The sequence below is a fragment of the Drosophila takahashii genome, chromosome 2L (genome assembly GCF_030179915.1).
Source record: "Drosophila takahashii strain IR98-3 E-12201 chromosome 2L, DtakHiC1v2, whole genome shotgun sequence".
NCBI lineage: Eukaryota > Metazoa > Arthropoda > Insecta > Diptera > Drosophilidae > Drosophila > Drosophila takahashii.
In genome coordinates this window covers 7185301-7203224 of record NC_091678.1, presented here as the reverse complement: position 1 = coordinate 7203224, position 17924 = coordinate 7185301, and the positions used below count along the sequence as shown (strand labels likewise).

At 40.2% G+C, this 17924-nt stretch overlaps 7 protein-coding genes across 14 annotated transcripts; 3 read left to right on the top strand and 4 right to left on the bottom strand.

Moving 5' to 3' along the window:
* Positions 1-29: 29 nt before the first annotated feature.
* On the top strand, positions 30-2774 carry eIF3h (eukaryotic translation initiation factor 3 subunit h). The gene is made up of 3 exons (XM_017140393.3): positions 30-170; positions 875-1552; positions 2385-2774. Exons 1-3 carry the CDS (start codon positions 90-92, stop codon positions 2640-2642), a joined length of 1017 nt encoding a protein of 338 aa, XP_016995882.1. The 5' UTR covers positions 30-89; the 3' UTR covers positions 2643-2774.
* A 103-nt stretch (positions 2775-2877) lies between these two features.
* Positions 2878-6816, top strand: LOC108056569 (ankyrin repeat domain-containing protein 17). Of its 5 annotated transcripts, none has more exons than XM_017140387.3 (3): positions 2878-3284; positions 4211-5437; positions 5928-6816. In XM_017140387.3, the coding sequence occupies exons 1-3, from the start codon at positions 3065-3067 to the stop codon at positions 6281-6283; spliced, it is 1803 nt and encodes a 600-aa protein (XP_016995876.2). In that variant the 5' UTR covers positions 2878-3064; the 3' UTR covers positions 6284-6816. The 5 variants fall into 5 exon arrangements, with proteins under 5 accessions (XP_016995876.2, XP_016995878.2, XP_016995877.2 ...); XM_017140389.3 differs by having other exon boundaries at positions 2887-2985; XM_017140388.3 differs by lacking the exon at positions 2878-3284 and adding an exon at positions 4041-4127.
* On the bottom strand, positions 6280-8045 carry LOC108056575 (ankyrin repeat domain-containing protein 39). Its single transcript, XM_017140396.3, has 3 exons — positions 7909-8045; positions 7181-7387; positions 6280-7118 (listed from the first exon to the last, which is right to left on the bottom strand). The coding sequence occupies exons 1-3, from the start codon at positions 8009-8011 to the stop codon at positions 6883-6885; spliced, it is 546 nt and encodes a 181-aa protein (XP_016995885.2). The 5' UTR covers positions 8012-8045; the 3' UTR covers positions 6280-6882.
* Positions 8046-8122: 77 nt separating this feature from the next.
* On the bottom strand, positions 8123-8542 carry LOC108056578 (uncharacterized). Its single transcript, XM_017140399.3, has one exon. The coding sequence runs from the start codon at positions 8540-8542 to the stop codon at positions 8123-8125; it is 420 nt and encodes a 139-aa protein (XP_016995888.1).
* Positions 8543-8749: 207 nt separating this feature from the next.
* On the bottom strand, positions 8750-12887 carry LOC108056577 (uncharacterized). Of its 2 annotated transcripts, XM_017140398.3 has the most exons (4): positions 12716-12856; positions 11138-11242; positions 9727-9830; positions 8750-8947 (listed from the first exon to the last, which is right to left on the bottom strand). In XM_017140398.3, exons 2-4 carry the CDS (start codon positions 11217-11219, stop codon positions 8750-8752), a joined length of 384 nt encoding a protein of 127 aa, XP_016995887.1. In that variant the 5' UTR covers positions 11220-11242; positions 12716-12856. The 2 variants fall into 2 exon arrangements, 1 of the variants encoding a protein (XP_016995887.1); XR_011417692.1 differs by lacking the exons at positions 8750-8947; positions 11138-11242 and having other exon boundaries at positions 12716-12887.
* Positions 12888-13082: 195 nt separating this feature from the next.
* Positions 13083-15872, top strand: LOC108056571 (reticulocalbin-2). Its single transcript, XM_017140392.3, has 4 exons — positions 13083-13318; positions 13373-13783; positions 14655-14802; positions 14961-15872. The coding sequence occupies exons 2-4, from the start codon at positions 13561-13563 to the stop codon at positions 15616-15618; spliced, it is 1029 nt and encodes a 342-aa protein (XP_016995881.1). The 5' UTR covers positions 13083-13318; positions 13373-13560; the 3' UTR covers positions 15619-15872.
* Positions 15873-16228: 356 nt separating this feature from the next.
* On the bottom strand, positions 16229-17875 carry SP555 (SPRY domain-containing SOCS box protein SP555). 3 transcript variants are annotated; one of them, XM_070216454.1, is made up of 3 exons: positions 16914-17875; positions 16514-16732; positions 16229-16450 (listed from the first exon to the last, which is right to left on the bottom strand). In XM_070216454.1, exons 1-3 carry the CDS (start codon positions 17559-17561, stop codon positions 16385-16387), a joined length of 933 nt encoding a protein of 310 aa, XP_070072555.1. In that variant the 5' UTR covers positions 17562-17875; the 3' UTR covers positions 16229-16384. The 3 variants fall into 3 exon arrangements, with proteins under 3 accessions (XP_070072555.1, XP_070072560.1, XP_070072557.1); XM_070216459.1 differs by having other exon boundaries at positions 16229-16457; positions 16914-17874; XM_070216456.1 differs by having other exon boundaries at positions 16229-16426; positions 16914-17860.
* Between the last annotated feature and the right edge of the window lie 49 nt (positions 17876-17924).

Below are 17924 nucleotides of genomic sequence, written 5' to 3'. Positions count from 1 at the left end.
ACTAGTCTAGTGTTGCGAAACGCCGCCTTTCTACTGCAGCCGACTTCACGTCGTTGGGCTCTTTTCGCTAACATTTCGTCAACACCAACATGGCAAATCGTGCAAATCGTCATGCTGCCCGCACCGAGGAGTCGGATAACACTATCAACTATGTCCAGTGCGACGGTCTGGTGAGTACTGCTCCTGGCCAAAGGAGCTGGCCGGGATTGGGCCGTGGAAGCCGGCGCGGAAGCGGCAAAAGTTGCTGCCACGCGCTGTCTCAAAAATTCGCCTGCTTTGGGTGTGTGTGTGTGCGGGGACATGGGCGTGGTGTAGAGGGGTACAAAAGCCGGTTAATCCCCTTTTAAATAAGGGAAAAATATTTAAAACTAATAAAATTAACTTAAAAATTCGAAATATGAAAATTATATTTTTTAGCAAAATATTTAATAAACAATATTTTTAATATGGTTAAACAAATAACAACAATAAATTTTAATTAATAACTAAAATGTATTTTTTTGTTTGTTAAAATTTTTGTACTTTGAATTCCTTTTAATATGCAATATTTTTGTTATGGTTGTACAAAAAAAACATTATAATATATTTAAATTAATAATTAAAATTAATTTTTTTTGTTTACTTTTTTTACTTTTAATTGTTTTTAATGGTTAACCAAATAAAAACATTCTAATATAACTAAATTAATAACTAAATGTATATTTATGTTTATTTTAAAATTTTTAATTTGTATTTCTTTTAATTTGGCAAAAAAATAAAAACATAACCCCAAAGAATTAACTCCACCACGTCCCTGTACAAATGCATGACTAAAGCGAAAAGTCATCTTTTACAAAATAATTTAAACAAATAATTAACTTATATCCCCCTACAGGCCGTGATGAAAATGGTGAAGCACTGCCACGAGGAGTCGAGCAACATGGACCTCGCCCAGGGCGCTCTGCTCGGTCTGGTGGTGGACAAGTGCCTGGAGATCACCAACTGCTTCCCGTTCCCCAAGAGCGGCGATGAGACCATGGACGAGGAGATGTACCAGCTGACCGTGATGCGCCGCCTGCGTCGCGTGAACGTCGATCATCTCCATGTGGGCTGGTACCAGAGCTCCGATGTGGGCAACAGCCTGTCGCTGGCCCTGCTGGAGTCGCAGTACCACTACCAGACCAGCATCGAGGAGTCCGTCGTGGTGGTCTACGATACGCAGAAGTCCTCGCGCGGTTTCCTCTGCCTGAAGGCCTACCGCCTGACGCCCCAGGCCATCCAGATGTACAAGGACGGCGACTTCACGCCCGAGGCATTCCGCACTCTGAAGGTTGGCTACGAGAGCCTCTTCGCCGAGATCCCCATTGTGATCAAGAACTCGCCCCTGACCAACATCATGATGAGCGAGCTGAACGAGCTGCTGCCCGAGGACAAGGGCCATAACTTCCTGGATCTGGGCACCGCCTCCGTGCTGGAGAACCAAATGCGCAGCCTGATCGAGCGCGTGGACGAGCTGTACCAGGAGGCGGTGCGCTACAACAAGTACCAGCAGGTGGTCTTCAAGCAGGATACGGTAAGAAAAATCGTTCTAAAATTAATGATCGGAGTCAAGGGTTTTAGAGCTCGATTTTTAAAAAGAGTAATACATATGGAATTAAAATTAGGAATTACTCTTAGAACAAACTAGGCAGACATGTTAAATTCAAATTCGAATTAACAAAATTAGTTAAGCTAGGAAAATATATATTCTCTCATATTAGTTTTGCGAAATTAATTCTGTTTTTTCTATTAGTTTTGAATTATTTTAATAATTAGGAATTACTTTTAGAACAAACTGGGTAGACAATGTCTTCTAGACATATTAAAAAAAATGAAATTTAAATTCGAATTAACAAAATTAGTTTAGCTAGGAAAATATAAATTCTCTCATATTAGTTTTGGGAAATTATTTCTGTTTTTCTATTTATTAGTTTTGATTTTTTTTTTATAATTAGGAATTACTTTTAGAACAAACTGGGTAGACAATGTCTAATGGACATGTTAAAAAAATGAAATTTAAATTCCAATTAACAAAATTAGTCAGGCTAGGAAATATTTTAAAATATTCGGAACATTAATTTTTCGTATTGTTTTATTTTTGTATATTTTTGTAAAACCTGAAATAGAATTTGTAAAAATAAATTTGGTTTATGAAGGTTGGGCATTTCTACATTAAAATATTGAAATATTTGTTTTTAATTCCATTTTTAAAATGAATAAAAATAATTATAAACATTTTTTGTACCCTTACCATGTTATAAAATTATTAAAGGTGATAGAAAGTGCCTATTAAGAACCCAATTTTCATAACTAATATTTTTTAATATTCTTTAAATTAATTCCTCTTGTTTTGTTTAATTTTCCAGGAGAAGCACCGTGCTTTGGCCAAGTTGGCCGCCGAGAACGCCGTTCGCACCTCGAAGGGCGAGCCCACGGTGGCCGAGGAGGAGGTGACCAAGCAGTTCCGCCCCATGCCCGTGCCCGCCCGTCTGACGGCCACCATTACCTCGGGCCAGATCAACACCCACGCCCAGCACATCGCCCAATTCTGCTCGCAGTCGCTGGCCAAGCTCTTCATCACCGAATCCCTGCAGAACGCCAAGGAAGCCAAGGAAATCAAGTAGACTACTAGCTAATGTTAAACGTTTTTTTAAACTGTGGCAACGAGACACATTCATAATTCACCAACATAGCATCTGCGCTCACTGATGGCGAAAATAAACCAAAACACAGCATTGAGTGTGCTCGGAAGCGAATTTTGCCAGCTGACTATTCTCTTTACTGTAATCTGCATAGAAAATTGGTATATAATGCGCCCCCCAAAAAACAACCACCCATTGTAGCGCCGGCTTTGGTCTTGCGCACATCGGTTGTTTGGTTTTCAGTTTTCAATCACATTTTCCGGGGGAGTGTTGCAGCCGCTGACGACATCAACGCACTTTTCGCAGGAGCTGCTTATCCTATTTGGTTTGTTCCGTTTTTTGCTTCGCGTTTTGCTAACCCGCTTTGAATTAGCCATTAAGTATATTACTAACCCAATGGCAAAATGCTATCCTACGACCTCAACGAACGCCTGCTGACTGCCGTGCAGAGTGGGGATTTTGAGCAGGCGCTGGGCTGCATCATGCAAGGTGCCCAGGCCTCGTATGTATCGCCCACTTGCGGACGCACAGCCGTGGGCACAGCGGCTATTCTGGGCGACGCCGAGCTGCTGGAGCTCCTGGTGCAGTCCTGCGAGGAGCCCGAGCTGGATGTCTTCCATCAGTGTGAGTTTTCCACGAGTGACTCGTGAGGGAAACACTTCCGGTGAAATAAAATAAACAAGATATACTTTCGGAAAAAAATTATAAAAGTATTCAAGTGCAATTGTGGTTATCACAAAAAAGTTTACAAATGGCAAAAGATATTTTTTCTGGAAAAGCGTGGCTTAAATGGTCAGAAAGTTTTCCATCAGGTGAACAACAGCTGGCCGAAATAAAATCGATAGAGAAATGGAAGGGGCTCGTCTCCCGAAAATTAATTTGAAAAACTATACAATTTAGGATTCTTATTTTTTAAAAAAAGATTTGAATTTAATTTTAACATAATTAAATATTTTAATATAAATTAAATATTTTTTTTTTAAATATTTATAAGCAAATGACCTTTATAGTTTAAATAATTCAAGCGAAATTCTTTTTTAATTATTTATTTAAAACAAATTTTATTTTATTTTAAGATATGTAAACATTTATTATTTAAATCATCTTATTTTGTCTTATTTTTTAAAAAATATTTATGAGCTATTGACCATTTAAGTTTAAATAATTCAAGTAAAATTCATTATTATCGAGGCTATTTGTATTTATAATTTAAATTTTATTTATTATATTATCTTTTTGTGTAGTCATTGACCTAAATTGACCGGAACTTGTCTCTTTTCGGCTGTCCAGCATAATGCAAGCGCAGAGAAAACCCAAATGTTGGAGGTCGAGAGCGGAAACCGGTTATCGTGATTTGTTCTCTAGCTGATAACAGTTGGAAAATGGCCAAGAGAGTTCAGTTCCAACTGCAGTAGACCGTGTGAGTGCTATGTGGCAAAAACTGAGCTCGAAAACTGTTCAAATAAAGTAACCAATTCAAATATTTGTAAAATGTAACCTCTATAATTTTGATTTCTCAATTGTTATATATTCTTTAAAATAAATTCCAGCTCACACGGATAATCTGGAGATCGAGCGAACGCCCGAAGGTATGGAGAAACTTGAGTGGGTGGATGAGTTCGAAAGTTGTTCTGAAAATGGAGGAGGCGGAGGAGGAGAAGAAGAGAGTCAGCTTTATCAGTATTACGCAAAAACCTTCGAGAATACCGGAGAATTCATATCCCAGTGCTGTGTCTCCTGTCGCGAGCAGGATCCCCACCTATACGATGCGGACTTGGCCACTCCTCTGCACTATGCCGCCTGTTGGGGTCACGAGGAGTGTGTAAAAATCCTCCTCGAACACAGTGCTCCCATTAATGTCGTAAACAGCGAAGGATATGCTCCCTTGCATGTGGGAGCGGGATTCGCCGGGGTCACCAAGCTACTGATCAAACATGGAGCTTTGGTCAATGCCAAAACCCTGAGTGATGGCAAGACCGCTCTGCATGTGGCTATTGAAAGTAAATCCCCGGAATCCGCCAGGTTGCTGCTCCAAACGAATATCAATATCAATGACACGGATGACGAGGGTGAGACCCCGCTGATGACGGCCATAGCCTGCAGTTTGGTGGATCTGGCCAAGGAGCTGGTGGAACGAGGAGCTCGGATAAACCTTCAGGATAAGCAGAATCACACGGCTTTGCAGTATGCGGTGCGGGGTCGTCATGGCCAGATGGCCAAGTTGCTGCTGGAGCGAGGAGCTCGGCGACTGGCCTCCCAACATCTCCTTCATCTCGCCGTGGAGTATGATGATCGGGAGATGGTGGAACTTCTGCTGCAGTACGGCGAGAGTTTGTCGGTGAGGGATGGTGATAACTACACGCCCATCATGCTGGCCATCCATCTGCAGCGGCCCGAAATGCTGGAGTATCTTCTTGAAGCAGCTGAGGAGCATCGCCGGCTGGGTCTCTATTCGGATGTCCAGGATGAGGGTCTGGTCCTGTTTGCCGTGCAGCAGATCGTTTGTGTAAAGGAGTTTCGGAGTATCCTTCGTGTATTACTCGCCAAATTACCAAGTGCTCGTCGGGATTTGTATGGCTCGTGTGCTCCCACAATCGTTTGCGGCCTGATCTACTGTCAAACTCCTTTGTCCAGAGCTATTAACCTGCATCGCCTGGAATTAGCAGAGTTACTCATACACGAGGGCTGCAATATGGCGCAGATTTGCCGGGAGCATGTGGTCAACGAGCTGAGATACAATTGTTCGCCTTCTAGTCTCTCCTTTGCGAGATTACTCTGTAAGTTGGGATCTTAATTCTGTAATTTAAAATAGAGCCCTGCGTGAATCATTCAATTTTTGTTTTATCATAGTATGCCTTGAAATTTCTGATTGGTTTAATTCTGTTCTATGTGAAATAAATTGAATGTTTTTCTAATTTATTTCGAAAGAATGAATTAATGAATAAATGAATAATTTGTATGAATTTTTTGAATTTGCCAGATTTTTTTTGTGATTTCTTTTGAGAACAAAAAGTGGAAAATTTTTAACAAATCAGTGTTAACTGCTTAGTAAATAAAATTCAGGAAAATTTAATCACAAAATTATGGCCTTTTCTCCTTCAAAAGAAATTGTCGTTTGAATTCGTTCTCAAAATAAACTCAAAATTCTAATTAATTCATTCATATAAAACAAAAAATTCAAAATAATTTATTGAATCCATTCATGCAGGGCTCTAGTTGGGAACTCTATTCTGTAATTTATAATATAAAATATTAATTATTTTACAGGCCACACGGGCTTCCAGTTCCCGCACAAGCATCGAGCTTTGCCCAAGGATTGGCCACCTGCCCGCCAGGAATTCGAGCGAGTAATGTCTCTATTTGGCACTCAACCACGATCTCTGCAATCTCTTGCTCGCCTGGAGATACGCGAGTGTCTCGGCAAATCCCTCCGAACGCGGCCAGAGATACAGCAAAGGTATCTGCCTACACGAGAACGATCATCGCTGGGCAGGATCGTAGATGAGTTCGCCATACCCGCCACCCTGAAGCTCTACCTCAGCGACTTTGCCGAGCTTCCCCTGGTGAGGGGATCGGAACAGGCACAGCTACCTGTTATAAGATGCACAGAGTCTTGGGATTGATTGCGCTTTAGGAGTTTATTCAGATTATATAGGTTTTATATTTATGGTTATATGGTATGTAGCATATAGGTTTTTTGTATATTGGCGTCGAGTGTGTAGGAAGGTTGTGTAAAATACGATTTAGGACTTTATTATATTTTCCTTAATTCTGCAAAACCTTCTTCGTTACACGACTCTGTGATATTAATTTTCTTATCCATGTACTACAAAGTTTTTAACAGAATTTCCACACAAATTTCGTACCTTCCTGTGTTTTAATCCCTTGTCTAAATTACTTGCACATTTCATGTTTACTATTCATGTTAATAGTCTATTTAGATGATTTCTTTTAAATGATGTATCCACTAGGTTATTTGACTAAGCCAACGTTAAGATTACTTTTCCATTTTTATACAATCGATCTCTCACACAATGCAAACCGAAAAAAGAACGTTTGCTGTTTTTAAAGTAGGATTTTACAACGATATCGGGTGCAATTTTATAGAAAACGTGTTAACAGACTTAAAAAACAAAATAAAGTTTTAAAGAGAAAACATTTTAGTGCTTAAAGTATAATAAAGAATACATTTATGCTCATTGTGGGGAATGAGAAAGCCCTTTTAGGGCTTCAGCAATAGCTTAAAGTCATCATTGGCGTTCTCCATGATGTACTCAAATGCGATTTTATCCTTTTTATCCTTGACCAGCTTAAGTGTCGGCTCCTTCTGCAGCAGAAGGCGACACACCTCCAGGTGGCCACGCATGGCTGCCCGATGCAAAGCACTCTGTCCGCACTCGTCCTGCAGCAGAAGATTCGCCTTGTGCTCGGCCAGTAGCTTAACAATCTCCAAGTGGCCTTGCAAATCAAATATCTAATAGTACTCATTGGAAAATAAATTTAAATGGAGCTTGTCTTACCCATCATAGCTGCGCGATGCAGGGAGGTGGCTCCCGCCTTGGTCACAGCATTCACATCCACTTTGCCCTCGTCGAGGAGCAGCTTGCAGATGGGCACGTTGCCATTGCGGGCCGCATAGTGCAGAGCCGTATAGTCGCAGTCATCGCGAGCCATGGCCTGGCCCTTCTTGATGAACTCCCTCACACGCTCCACCTCGTTGTAGATAGCTGGAAGGAAAGGTAATAGGTTAAAGCTTCTGACACCCATGTTAAAAACATGAAAAATTGTATTTTACAGTAATTAATTGTTAGCACAAACATCTCACTTGTGTTTTTTTACACAATGTGTTATTAGCATGACGTGTTTTTTACACACTGTGTTTTTAACACAAATGAAAATTACATTTCACATTTCCAATATGGGCCATATGTTAGTTATAACCATTTCAAAGCTTATATGAATTATTATACTCTAGAAAAACGTGAATTTTTCAGTTCAACATACAATCCGGACTCTTTAATGTCAAAAACTCATTGTGTTAAAAACACGCTGTGTAAAAAACACAAATGACATGTGTGTGTTATTTATGTTTCCAACATATGTAGAATACAATTTTTTACACACAAGTAAATAACTTTTTTTTAACTTAACACTTTGACATTTAACATGTTAATAACACAAGTTTTTTAAAGTGTGTGTTATTTTCCGAAATCTGCTATAAACCTTATTGTAGAAGGCCAATCCCTACCTGCATTCCAGATGCCTCGATCGAAGTCCATGTCGCTGAGCGTCTGCTGTGCCGGCTGCGTTTGCTTGTGGCACTTGCAGTTGTCCGCGCTATGTGGATCCATTTTAGCCTTTTTTCTAGTTAATTTCGAGTTGGGTTTCCTTGACTTTCCTTGTGCTTTCCAGTTGTTCGATGCCTATGAAGCTTATTTGACAGTGTGATCCTGGGTAACCAATTAGACCTCACGCTGCATGGTCCAGCAAATCTCGGCCTCGCCGCAACTGCAGACAACCTTGTAGCTCAGCTGGGCCAGAGTGTTTAGCATTACCATGGGCGGCACTGCCACCATAATACCATTGACGCAGGCCTTAACTCCGCTCTCGAAGCGCTTGGACAGGGCTTGAACTTCCGCCTGGTTCAGGCCAAAGATGGTGCAAGTGTAATCGTGCAGCGAGCCCTTGACCGTAATGTATGCGAAATTGCCCTCGGACTGCAGGATGGGTACGGGAATGGTCACTACATTCGCTGCAACGGCTGCGGTGGTGTTGGTGGTGGCGGCGTTTAAGGATACTGCCGATGCCGCGGTCACAATTGCCGGAGGTAGCTCGCTGTTGAGATTCTGAGACTCCTTCACACCGGCCACGCCCTCACTCATAGTTCGTTCGTCTTTCGGGGACTCGGTTGGTCGCCTCCTTCTTCACTCGAGAACAGTATGTTTTGGAACAGTATTCCCTAGGTTACTATAGTTTTGTCCACACTTAAAAAACACGCACACACGTTGCACACACAATTCATACACACAAAATTATACAATTAGAGTAGAGTTTGTTTGGTTGATTGCTAGCTTGTTTAGACAGATTCCTTATTCAGGGGAATCCACCTTGTGATAGTTGCCTAAACTGGCTGCCTCGCGGCCAATATTCGATAGGTTCTCTCGCACCACGGACTCAGCTTCAAGGGGTTCCGGTTCGTCGAACTCCTTGCGCATCGTCCACATATACTCGTTGTAGTCCTGCTTCACGGCCGTCGATGAGCTGGCCACCACGCGAAATCCCAGGATCTGAAAGAGAAAATGAAGTAATCCATGAGTCACTGAGTTATTGAAGGTAAGGTTAGAGGTTATCCTTTGTTGGTTCAATGAAGTAATGAAGTTATCAGAAGGCATTTACTTGGAATTCCTCCCTACATTTCACATTTTTAGAATGTCTGATAAAAACTTGTAGAACTGATAAAATAATGGTGTGTCAGTAGATAGTATTTAATCTATACCAAATTTGTCCGTTATCTTTCAAGTTTTTTATTTTTTCCAAAAGTTTTAACAATATAAATAATTCAAACTAAATATTAAATTTATGATAGTTACTATGTTTTTATAAACATTATTAGTTTCAGTTCTGATTTCCAAAGAATTATTTATACTAGTTACTTAAGCAGGGTATAGTTGGTAGTAAAATATAGTATATAAAATCATACTATCTATTTTTATAGTACCTCTATATAGTTATTACTACACAGAACTATCAGATTGATATGTGCAGGTTAATTTAATATCATTTTGATATGAATAAAGATTATGTTTATTTTATTTTACAATATTTGTTGAAATAATACTAAATTTGGTATTTTAAAACCATATTTTTAGAACTTCTATGAAATGATAAAACATCAAATTGATATGTTTAAATCATAAATTTGACATTAACCATATCGGCTGTTTAAATCATAAATTTGACATTAACCATATCGGCTGCAATTTAGATTGATGTAAAACAAGGTGAAAATGACCCTACTTCATATCTAATTTTTTTTCTGTGTACTAATTAGGCTAGGATTACTCACTTCTAGCGCCGATAGAATCCGACAAGGATGCACTAGGTAGACGATGGTGGACTCGTCACTGTAGCCGCCGCAAGAGAACTTGTTCAACTGCTCGATGTCGTCAGCTGAAAGAAGAATTTACGTTGGAATGGGCAATGGTTATCAGGGGTGCTATTTCTTGGGAAATTGCTTTCCCTTTCCTCTGGTTGGTGTGGCTAAATGTTTAAACAGGGCAAACAAAAAGATAGATAACACCGTTTGGCTTGGATAATGACGTCAGCCCAGGGCCATTGTCTTTTTGGTGTGAGTGTACTAATTAAGCGAAATGGCAAACAAATTATTGACTGCTGTTTCATAATAAACGAACAAAAAATGGGAGTTTCTCGTGTGTGTGTTCTTTGTGTCTATTATCTAGATCCCAGTGCATTGACTTCTGCCCAGAGCACAGATAAAAGTTCCATAAATATGCACCGGAATTAAGTCGATATAAATATGTGGTGTACGTACATACGGGTGTATATCTATATATTATATGTATATAACTGCAGACCCGGTCGGCCAAGCGAACTGCACGCAGCGAAAAACAAAACAAAACTGACGAAGACCTCGTCTGCGGGACAAAACTTCGCACAGTGCCGGTCGTAAAAAGAGGAACGGTGCGGGAAGGCGGGTTCCTGGGGGCCAAATGGCATGCAATTAAAGGGCAGCTGTTGATTTTATGGGGAAAAAAAAATAACTAAGGCTAAGTGCTAAAATATTGCACAAGATTTATTTGTTAACCGAAAGTTTTAGATTTTTGGGGAAGTATTGATATATTTTCAATCTCTGTTTATATCAAGATTAAAAAATTATTATTTTTTAACTCCGTTTTAATAATTATGTGCAAACGATATATTTAATCCACAAATTTAAATTTGTTTCATTAAAGATCTCGTACACAAATTCTAATTTTAATTAATCTTCTAACAATTAGATTTGAAATAAGCAGGCATAATATATTGACGACTATTGTGTATTCAATCTAAAAATGTTTGATAGTCTCAAAAAGTGTAGGTCACAAAAAAACAAGTGTTTTCAAGATAAAGCAAGAGCCCATGCAACAAAAGCGCAGCTTTAATAAGAAACCTACAAAAACCAAGAAAAAATTAGGATAAATTCAGAAAAATCACAACTACTGGCAAGCTACATTTGCCGTCACTGTGTAGCCATTCAAAAAAAATTTTTTCGTAGTGCAAAGTGGAAAAACCGAAGCTAACGCTTAAAAAGCTAGCGTGATGTGCTCGTATGGGTGGAAAGTATCTGTGTGTTCGTATCTGTTTGGCAAACTCTCGAAATTAATTGTGTCGAAACAGTAAACAGACGACAAAATAAAAGCGAAACGAAACGAAGATGTGAGATATTGTATCTACGGGACTGACTGAACGGTCGTTACCTTTCAATCCGGAGACGAGCACTCGCCATGGATATTTGTGGCTGTAGGAGGCTAAGTTCCCCCGTATGATAATGTACGGCATTTGGCCTGATTACTGCTGGATATCTTCGGATTAATTAGCGCGGGCGTGCCAACGAAAAACCGTAAAACGTAAGTGAAAAAAACAAATGAGTTATAAACGGCAAAACCGAAACTTTGGGGGGGGTAAGTAAAAAGCTCGCTGTTGCGCTGCTGAAGGTTGACTCTCGACTGAAACCGAAATCGGGTTCCACGTTTCGACCAAGAGGTTTTCCCAGCGTTAGCTTAACTGTTGTGGTTTTTCTTTTTTTGTTATAGGCGTCGCGCAGCGTGGCTCTCTGAAATGGTTAGCAGCTTTTTATTGGATTAGCCTACGGTGTAAGGTGGCAGATACCCAAATGACAAAGTGACGCATTCGGCCAGGATAATCATCCAAGCGATATGCAATATGTGCTAGCCAACGGCAAGGGCGGAAAATATGAAGGGGATTAATGAATTTTGTGTAAAAGAGTAAATATATCTACATTTAATAGATTTGCATTTGTCTTTCGTTTGTCGAAAATTTTTAAGATATATTTCAATATTTTAATTCCTATAAAATTTGGGCTTAAAATATAATAATAACGATTTTTTTAGGTTTGCGTTTTAACGAATAAATACATGAACAACCTTCGAAGAAAAAATTTTATCAGTTCTTTTTTGTAACGGATTTTTATATTTCATATATATAAAACTCGAACTTTTTGCTGTTTTATAATTATACCACAGCCAATATTTTGAGTTTATTTTTACAATCAATGTAGACGGCATTCCACGTAGTGACGAATCGCACCGGTAGTGTAAGCGAGGAAATTACTATATTTAGTCGCTTAATAAATCATTTTTAAGTTAATATTTAGCCAATTAAAAATAAATGTCAATATAATTTTTAAATATTAAAAATTTAGAAAGCAAACTGTTTTCTATACTTTTTCAACAATTAAAGAAAAACTCAAGCTCAGAAAAAATAAAATGGAAATTTTCCGGATACCATTACCCCAATCCCCCTGGAATTCGACTGACGACACCCCTGTGCGGCTCTCATTCTCCCTCGCCATAAAGTCGTTCCCCGCGACCAGTTGCATGCCAAGCTTTCGTCAGGGACTATAATTACTGACCTGACCGGTCGACTAATGAGTAAGTATTTCTGTTGCTCGGCGCCCAGTGGAAATAATGATAAAATAAAAATAAAAGTCCAACCGAGCCGGTCAACAACTCCTACACAAATACTTTAGCAAGGGACTAGCACACACACAAGCACAAACATAGTCCTGCCAAAAATACACGCACACCCATTTGGCTGGAGTGTCCTTTGCGTGTTTGGGGCCCACAAAGTGAACGTAAATTATGATCAAATTTCCAAATAAATAAACGCGCGGCTCCAAACGAGGTTTATGCCACACAGCTGTCGCAAAATGATGTCATTTGAATTTAATCATCTCCGATTTCCTTTCTTTTCTAGATGTTTTTTATTTTACCCTGAGTCGCAGTTTCTTTTCGATTTTCTATGGTATAGCTCACCTGGTCCTCTTATTGGGCTATACCTGTAGGTAGCCTGAACTTCCTTTGTTCTAGCAGTAATTTACCTTTTAATTACTTTATTTTTCCTTAATTGCGGAGAGAAAAACAAAATCCAACAAATTTGCAACTTTGTAACTCACGGTTATATCGATATATCGAAGTTTTGGGTCGATAGTAAACGATATTTGGAATTTGTGATAGAATTTTCTATTTACCCACTGGATTAAATTAAATTAAGGACCAATAAACGAGTTTTTATTTCATTTATAATTTTAGAAACAATACTATCGTATAAAACAACAATCGCTAGTTACAATTTTAAACTGTGCAGTGTTGTTAAGTGTTCGAGGCTATATCGATAAATCGATAGGCAAACGGTTATGTATCGCTAGGGGTTACACTGTTCGCTTCTCCGTTTTTTTATTGTCAGCAAAAATAAATAAACGTATATTTACCTAGAATGAAATACATATACTAGATAGTGAATTAAGTTAAGTGCAAACAATGTACCCCTGTACGTAGAAGCAAAGGCCTCAAGATAAATGTTAGTAGTTAAAGATATCCAAGAGTGACAATCGAAGCCAACAGCTGTCGGTCTGCTGGGTGGGTATTTAAATTCGAAAGATAGATTTTTCGACTGACATTTGCATATTTCAGAGGCTGGCGAAAGGTGAACTGAGGTCATTGTATTGTTGGACCATTACGTGTCCATCCGATCTTCTTCGTGCATTTCATATTCCTCCTCATCCCCCTCCCCATCCCCATCCACTCAAGTGCTCGGGAAGCTGCCAAAAAAAATAATCAAAAGAAAACGAGAAACGCGCTGCTCGGCATAATCAATTAAAATGCCTAGGAATATGCCGCTCCTCCCGCTGGCCCTGTGTGCCGTCGCCCTCCTGGCCGCCGTGGGTCCCATGCCCGCCAACGGGGCGGTGGCCAACAGTCACAAGCACGAGAAGCATCTCAGCAAGGAGCGCGTCAAGGACGGCATCTACGCCCCCCGGGACGCCCATCATCACGGCCCGGATGGCGAGCACAACTCGGAGTTCGACCACGAGGCCATCATAGGTGAGTCAGCGCTAGGAAATAAGATCATCATCATCCATTCAGGGGGAACTCATAAAACTGAGAATCTAGTGGTCACTGTAAGAAACACTTGTGGAAACTTTTTCATAATTTATTTTAAACAAATCCAAATATTTCAATTTTACTCATTTAGACAAATTAAATTTTGATTGTTTTGAAATATATACAACAAAATTTGTAGTTTTTTGAATCATAACTTATGATTCATAAGGCCCAGTATTCAACCTACCAAAAAAAAAAAACATAAAAAAATTGTATTATTCTTTTAAAAATAAGTGACATATTTCTAAATTTTTACCATTTTTTTTTAATGATGAAAATTTATACCTATTTTTGGAAAAACGATAGTAAATTTTTCTTTAATTTATATTTTTTTATATTTTTAAACATGTAGATAAGTGTTAAGTTCTTAGGCACAGAATACATTTTTTAATTTTTTTGCAGTGTATGCTTTAGCAATATTTTTTGTTTACTTGCCGTTGGTTTATTTTTGTGGGTCTGCACATGGAAAGAATCATTCAAACATCAGAGAATATGGTTCAGTCATACATATTCAAATTTATGAAAAATGTGTTTTATGTCTAATGCTAATAGCCGATTTTGCATATCATAAAAAAAGGATTTTCGAATTCAAAAAATTCAAGAAAAAATCATAATTTTTAAAATTTTACCTTTTTTTAATATTTAGAGTAAGTATTATTTTTATTTTATACCGCGCTTTCCGCACAGTGTTTTCCTTGTAAAACCATTAAAATAGTTTTCCGAAAGGAACACGTCAATGAAATTGCTTCTGTTTAATGTACCATTCAAATCTTCACGCTTATGTACTATTATGATTTTTTAAAAATACTAGGCAATACGAAAGAGGCTCAGGAATTCGACACACTCACGCCGGAGGAATCGAAGCGACGTCTGCTGATACTGGTCAAGATGATGGATCTGAATAAGGACGAATTTATTGACCGGCACGAGTTGAAAGCCTGGATATTAAGGTCTTTTAAGTGAGTGTTGTCTGTTGATTAATACTGCATCGATGTTAGCCAAGCCAATAATCTCTTGGGCAATTGTAAATGCTTTGAGCTTGCTTCAAAAAAATTAAAAAAAAAAGAAAACATATATTTAAAACCTTAACTAAAATACAAAAAATTAAACCTTGTAGAAAACTATCTGAGGAGGAAGCCGCTGACAGATTTGAGGAAATAGATCAGGATGCGGATGAGAAAATAACGTGGAAGGAATACCTACAAGACACCTACGCCATGGAGGACGAGGACTTTAAAAAGGAGACCATCGACTATGACAGCTACGAGGATGAGCAGAAGATGATCAAGCAGGACAAGGAGATGTTCAATGCGGCCGACGCGAATAAGGATGGCGTGCTGACCCTAGAGGAGTTTGTCTACTTCCAAAATCCCGAGGAGCATCCACAAATGTTGCCCATCCTGCTGGAGCACACGATGCAGGAGAAGGATGTGGATCACAATGGCAAGATTAACTTCCAGGAGTTCGTAGGCGATTCAGCCTCGCAGCACGACAAGGAGTGGCTGATCACCGAGAAGGAGCGATTCGACAAGGATCACGATACGAATGGAGATGGGGTGCTCACAGGTGATGAAGTTTTATCCTGGATTGTGCCAAGTAATACGGCGATTGCCACCGACGAAGTGGATCACCTGTTCGTGTCCACCGATGAGGATCACGACGACAGGCTGTCCTACCTGGAAATACTCAACAACTACGACACCTTTGTGGGCAGCGAGGCCACCGATTACGGCGACCACTTACAGAACATCAACCATCTATCCGACGAGCTGTAGATCCCACAGCCAATCGCCAATCGTGCTATAGTAAACCTGTGCTTAGTATTGTATTTCACTTAATTTAGTTAGTAAATTTATGTTTTATTTATGTAAATCCAAATCAATATCGCTAAATTGTTTTGAGCGCTTCTTACGAATTTCATTTTCATGTCGTATGTTTGGTTTCTCATTTACCAATTACATTATGTGTAGTAATTTATATAGACACCAAAAAAACTACTACAAAATAATAAATCATTTCTACTAAATAATTTGTAGTGCTGAACTTTTACATGTGCTTAAAAGTTTTTACAGTTTATTTGCAATACTTGACTAGAAACGTTGCCGTCTGATTAGATTACATTAATTAAGCTGCAATTGCCGACTGCGATTATACAAAATTAGTTTAGCAGCGTGTTCTTTTTGACTAGATTTCACACTCGTCTGTACCGAAAAATATGCTTAGCTCTAAAGTAATTATTTTGCGGTTATATAGCAAGCACTTGAAGCCCCGAAAATACGATTCTATTTACTCTCATTCCTTATATCACAAATATTGCACCGAATTGGCCTATTTCCCCACACATATTTTTGCTAAAAATTCTCAACAGAAAGCTAAAAACAAAACTGAAATTTCGGATTACCTCGATAAATCCTTGGTTCTTAACAATACACTCTTTTACAACTATTACGAGAAATTTACATGTCCCTGAGGCACACTGCATCGTCTGCGGATGCGGAGTGCACTCCACTTTGATGGCACAAAAACAGATTCACGGGCCGCTTACAAATCATAATTCATGATGCACATCTCCAGCTCATTTACCTGGGGGCGGTTTAAGGACGTACTCTATAAACTTAATCTTAACTGTGGGATCATCTACAAATCGCACAGTATATCGTAATTGTCTACCTGACGCAGGGGCTCCATTTCGTCTATAACCTCGCCCAGATAATCACTGATGGGCAGCGGTAGCTTCAGCTTCTCCAGCTGCGATGAGCTGCGCACCCTACGCATTATTACCGCCCGACAGCGATCCTGGAGATTGACGAATTCCCTACGGGTGCACTTAAGGGTCATCTCCGTTTTGGCCGCCGTGGAGCAGACAATGGGGTACAGGGGCTCATCAATCTGGAGGGGATTAGAAGGGCAGGCTTAGTTACAGTTTAAAATAACATTTATAGCAGTGATGGCCCATGGGATAGCGAATTTCTCTGCCGCTGCGCTGTTTTGGCGCTCACGTACGCTGTAATTCATTCATTGCATCTCCGCTGCTTCTGCTGGCCACCACTGATCTTTAAGGACATCTCACCTGATCCAATCCCCTGAAGGCTACGCCCAGGCACCGGCCATCCTTGTAGTAGGTGAGTGTGCCCTCTATCCCATCGAAGAGCACTCCTATCTGGGTGGGATGGTTTTCGCGGAAGCGCTTCGTGTACAGCAGGGCCACGCCCTTGTGCCACAGGACGCCCTTGTGCGAGAGTCCCCAGCCGTGCTCGTTCTCGCCCAGCATATTCCGAAAGGCATTGGCATGTAGCCTCGCGGACTTGGTACCAATTCCAAACATAATCGAGGTGCCAAAGACCCGCTGCGAAACGTGTAGCTCCCAGTAGTAGCGACCGTTGTTCAGGGACCGCTTGCCCTGAACGCCGGCGGTGCCCTTGCTCCAGTTGGGATGGAAGTGCACCGTTCGGGAATTGGGTCCACTGAGCACCACCTCCTTGGACCGGTGCCGCTTACTCCACGTCCAGTTATCCTCGACGCCCTTGGACAGTGGACAGAATCGATTAAGCGGCGATGAGGAGGAGGAGGAGGAAGAGGATGAAGCTGCCTCCTGCGAGGAGGAGGACTGCATGGCCAGGCAGCCAGCTCCTCCGCGGCGACCGCGACGCCTCCTCGGTGCTATCGCCACCACCGGATGTGACGGCTGCTGTGGCGGATCCACTTCCACATCAGACATTGTGTTTTGTTTTGTGACTAGAAATTTTTCGCCTCTCAAACTCAAAACGGAAAACAAAGGGAGCACTTCAAAGCGTTTCGGGGGATGTGGCCTGCTGGGGGTGGTTGTCCTCCGTTCGGTCTTTCAAGTCGATGGAATTGATTAAGGAGCGGCTTCAGGGGTTGCGTCTTTAGCTCGTGAGGTCCTCTTCTCGATGACAGCTTAAGGGGGAAGCTCGTTCTTCTAGTGGTTAACTAGCCGTTAGCTAGTCTATTCCTTTTTCTTCTAAATTTACCTCTTAGGTTTCTTTGGTGACTAGGATTAGTTTAAGGGTTCCTTTTTAAAGGCAAGTTTGTAGATTTTTTAAGTGGTAACTTTCCTGGT